The sequence below is a fragment of the Octodon degus genome, unplaced genomic scaffold (assembly GCF_000260255.1).
Source record: "Octodon degus isolate 3935 unplaced genomic scaffold, OctDeg1.0 scaffold00005, whole genome shotgun sequence".
In the NCBI taxonomy this organism is placed as follows: domain Eukaryota; kingdom Metazoa; phylum Chordata; class Mammalia; order Rodentia; family Octodontidae; genus Octodon; species Octodon degus.
Genome location: NW_004524581.1, coordinates 10,353,709 through 10,357,807, shown reverse-complemented (window position 1 = coordinate 10,357,807; position 4,099 = coordinate 10,353,709). Strand labels below are relative to the sequence as shown.

The 4,099-nt window shown below is 53.6% G+C and overlaps 1 protein-coding gene across 2 annotated transcripts; it reads left to right on the top strand.

Moving 5' to 3' along the window:
* The first annotated feature begins 118 nt into the window (after positions 1-118).
* Positions 119-3,526, top strand: Pcbd1 (pterin-4 alpha-carbinolamine dehydratase 1). 2 transcript variants are annotated; one of them, XM_023719054.1, is made up of 4 exons: positions 119-172; positions 1,803-1,934; positions 2,413-2,493; positions 2,973-3,526. In XM_023719054.1, the coding sequence occupies exons 1-4, from the start codon at positions 119-121 to the stop codon at positions 3,069-3,071; spliced, it is 366 nt and encodes a 121-aa protein (XP_023574822.1). In that variant the 3' UTR covers positions 3,072-3,526. The 2 variants fall into 2 exon arrangements, with proteins under 2 accessions (XP_023574822.1, XP_023574829.1); XM_023719061.1 differs by lacking the exon at positions 119-172 and adding an exon at positions 869-1,060.
* Positions 3,527-4,099: the final 573 nt, after the last annotated feature.

The window sequence follows — 4,099 nt, the reverse complement described above, 5'->3', positions numbered from 1 at the left end:
AATGACTCGGTTTGTCCCATCAGGCCGAGCTTTGGCCCTCCAGGCCGAGAAGCTGCAGCAAACAGCCCTTTCAGGCCCTGGCGCATGGTTGGGAGCGATCAGCGACGGGGGAATTTGGATGGACACTGAGGGCATGGGGAGGGGTACTGAAGCCCCAAACATTCGGGCTTGGGTAGAGTAACCCCTCAGCACGCAGCCCGAGGGTGGGGGTGGGAATCTGAGCCTGATCTGATTTACTAAGCAAATAGGGCCCTTCCCCCTCTGACCCCAGCGCTCAAAGGGTTTGTTGTCCGCCTCGTGCATGGGGCAGGAGAGGCTCTGGAAGATGCTACAAAGAAAGGGAGGCCCCTAAACCCCTAAACTGATGCTGTACCCATCAGTCCTTTGCAGCGCCAAGGAAATAAACAGTGGTTCTGAGGCCTTGGCTGACAGGTGGTTGCCTGGATACAAGGACCCGGCAGCCACCGGAACTGGCCACCCCTGGAGAGACCCGTCTGTTGAGCAGCGCTGTGGATCTCTGCTGCCACTTTTGCAGCCACCCACAGCCAGGACTCAGGCCGTAGAGAAACCAAGCCCCCTCAGTTCAGAGAGCAAGCTCTGGTTCTCAGGAAGGAAGGCTTCTGCTACTACAGATGCCAGCCCTGATGGGCCTCTGATGATTTTAGAAATGCAAATGACATTTGCTTAACAACCTGCTGCTCACTGAGGTAGCCCCTGGGCACTCCCTGGAGGATCTGTAAGGCAAAGCTTCTTAGCCCTCTACCTACAAAGCAGGAGACAGTGCCACAGCCCTCCTCTCATCCCAGGGCATCCAGTCTGTAGTCTGTTTTACAGACTAAATTCGCCCCCCACCCTCCCTTCCAGACCTGATTGGTTTTAAATTCAGCACCCTGTCCCACTGTCCTGAGGTGCTTCTGTCATTGAAGCCCAGGGGTCTGTCCCTTCACCTGGACTCCCCCAGAGGACAGGACTGACCCTTGCTTCCTTGACTGCTCTGAGGGTCTGCACACAGCTAGAACTTTGCTACTTTCAGCTGCCTTGAGAGCACCTGGCACTGCAGGTAAACAGCATGGGGTACTGGGGCTGCCATATGCCCTGGGACCCATTACTGCCCAGCCCCCCAACCTGCCGGGAAACAGAAAGTCCAATAACCTTGGCCTGGCAGCTCCGGGCAGTGGTTGTAATCGAGGATGTAGGAGAGGCAGTGCCAGTGGCTGCCAACAGCAGTGTGGCTCAACCACCTGGAAACCTGCTTTAAATGCTGGACACAGATGCACAGCCTACGCTGAGAACCTGCCTGTGCATCACCCATGGGTGAGCGAGAGAACACCAGAGAGGTCATGTTGCTGCTCCAGGTGTCAGCTTCTCTTTGCAGTGAGGCACGAGGGGTGGACAGGATATGCTAGATCATAAGCAGAGGCAGCCTGCGTGCTTGCGACACTTCCTGCAATGTGGGGTTGTAACACGTTTGATAGAGGCTGGATTTTGCTTTTACTCCCTCATGGATCTTAGCTGTGGGGCCCTCTCCCACGGATTGGCCTTACCCTCCCTTGAGATTTTCTTTCTCTGAGAGGAATGTTAACCCCAAAACTTGACAGCCTTTTGGTGAACATGTGGAGTCCCCACCCCCTGGGGAGGGTGGCACACTGGGAGCTCCTGGTCTATTGCTTAAAGACCCACTGCCCCTTTGATAGGTCACCTGTGACCATCACAGCAGCCCAGAGAAACTCCGCCAAGGGCCTGGGGCCATTCTGACCTATAAAAGGCAAGGCCCTGAGGCCTGGGTACTCTTCATCTTCTAGGCTGGCAAAGCCCACAGGCTGAGCGCTGAGGAGAGGGACCAACTGCTGCCCAACCTGAGGGCTGTGGGGTGGAACGAGCTGGAAGGCCGCGATGCCATCTTCAAGCAGTTCCACTTCAAAGATTTCAACAGGGTATGTTGGGGAGGGGACAGCATGCAGCCTCTTTCCCAATTCAAGTCCAGGGGGCCAAGGCTGGCTGACCACACTAATCCAGTCTATGTGGGAAATTCAGTTCCCTGCATAACTGGTAAGGGTCAGGAAGATGGGTTAGGGCCTACCCTGCCTAGTACCTTAAGAAACAATCTTCAGAGGACATGGTTCAGGTAGCAACCAGGTGTATATCAATTGACATTTTAATGGACAGCCAAAAGGTTGGCAAGACTTTAACGTCCTGTGCTCTTCACCTTGCTAGCAATCAAATGAGACATCCTCTGAGCTGCAGAGACAACCTCTAGGACAAGTACCCTGGGAAAAGGCCGAGAGCCAGGGACCATTCCTGTGGGAAGCAAGTCTATCCTCCTGTGTCTGGGGTAGTCCCAGTGGCCCTAAAAAGGTACCCGGGCATCTCTTGTCTCAGAGCACTAAGATGGGTCTTGCTCCACTCAAACAGGCTTTCGGCTTCATGACCAGAGTGGCCCTGCAGGCTGAGAAGCTGGACCACCACCCCGAATGGTTTAACGTATACAACAAGGTGAGTGGGGCCGGGCAGCCTCCTGTGCTCTGCCCCATCCAGTTCTGAGAAGGCGGCTTGGGAGGCCCTGGCGGGGCCAGCCTAACCCTCTCATTCTATTCATCTTCTTTGACTCCACATAAACACACCTCCAAAGCCTGCATTACATAGGAAGACTGTCTCACTACAAACTAGCAGTCAGCAGTGGTTTTGGGGTTTGCCTTTAACTATTAGGTTGCTCCTGACATCTGAAACTACATCAAGGGGAGGTGTAGTAGAACCAGACCTGTCGGGTGCCCTGGCCCTAGTACAGGCAGTGGTAACCAGCTGCTGTTCCCTAGAGAGTAGCATAGTAGTGCCTGGCTACCGGCTACTGTCCCCAGGAGTGACACCTGCTATTCTGGAGCCCCTGCTGGGGCAGAGCCCAGCAGGTAGCAATGCTCTGCACTGTTCGGCAGTCAGCAGCACTGGCAGGCCCTGAACTCCTGGTTTTGTTGCAGGTGCACATCACCCTGAGCACCCATGAATGTGCAGGGCTTTCAGAACGGGACATAAACCTGGCCAGCTTCATCGAACAAGTGGCAGTGTCCATGACATAGATGCCACCCTGCCTTGCATTCCCAGGGTGGGGGTGGCTGAACTGGACACAGGGAGGAAACTGAGAACCGCCCTCTGCCCCCCGCACTGCAGTCAGACCTGCCGTCGTGACCCTGCTGCCTCCACTTAGGGGCGCATCTTTGCTGTAGAAAGATGCCAGCGTCGCTGCCAACACCAGGAATCGAGCCCTTCCCCCAGCCACTCTCTTCATTCTTGGAGCTCTGTTATTTTCACCGCCTTGAATAAGCTCTCCCTTCTGTGCAACTGCTGGGCAGCCTTAATGGTATTCTTTGTAATGATGTCCTTTCTGTGCCAGGTCTTGCACCCTTTCTAATTCATTTACCAAGCAGCTGTGAAGGGTAAAATAAAGTCCTTAGAACCCAGGACCCTAAAGCAAATCCCATCTCTCAAATGTGTGCTTTGATGTTGCCAATAAAACTTATACCGCTGGCCTCAAGCTCTAGAAACTTCTTTCTCACAGGCCAATTCCAATTGGAGTCAACGGACATTTAGCCTTTCGTGTGTGTGTGTGTGTGTGTGTGTGTGTGTGTGTGTGTGTGTTTCTGAGGTTTGGACCTAGGCAGGCACTCAGCTACGAAGCTACATTACATTCTGGCCAACAGGCATTTAAATGAAATCACTCACTCCATACAAAGCATTATTCCAAGTACTGGGGGACAGGGTGGGAGCTCAGCAGGCTTGTTGCTGGGGTCCGTATCATCTGGGAATCCAACAGGAAAACCACTGGCTGTTTTTAGGATAAATGAAGTTAATGAAGATGGCAGAATAAAAAATGGGCTTAGGAAACACAGGGATTTGTGTGACAAGGGAGATTTTGAGTTATCCCTCCAAGACCCAACTAGGATTCCTGAGAGGCAGCCCAATGTGGTGGTGCACACCTGTAGGCCCAACACTCAGGAGGCCGAGACAGGAAGATCACCATGAGTTGGAGGCCAGCCTGGGCTATGTAGTGAGTTCAAGGCCAGCCTGAACTACCCTGTCTCAGACCAAAACAAACACCTGTTCCTAC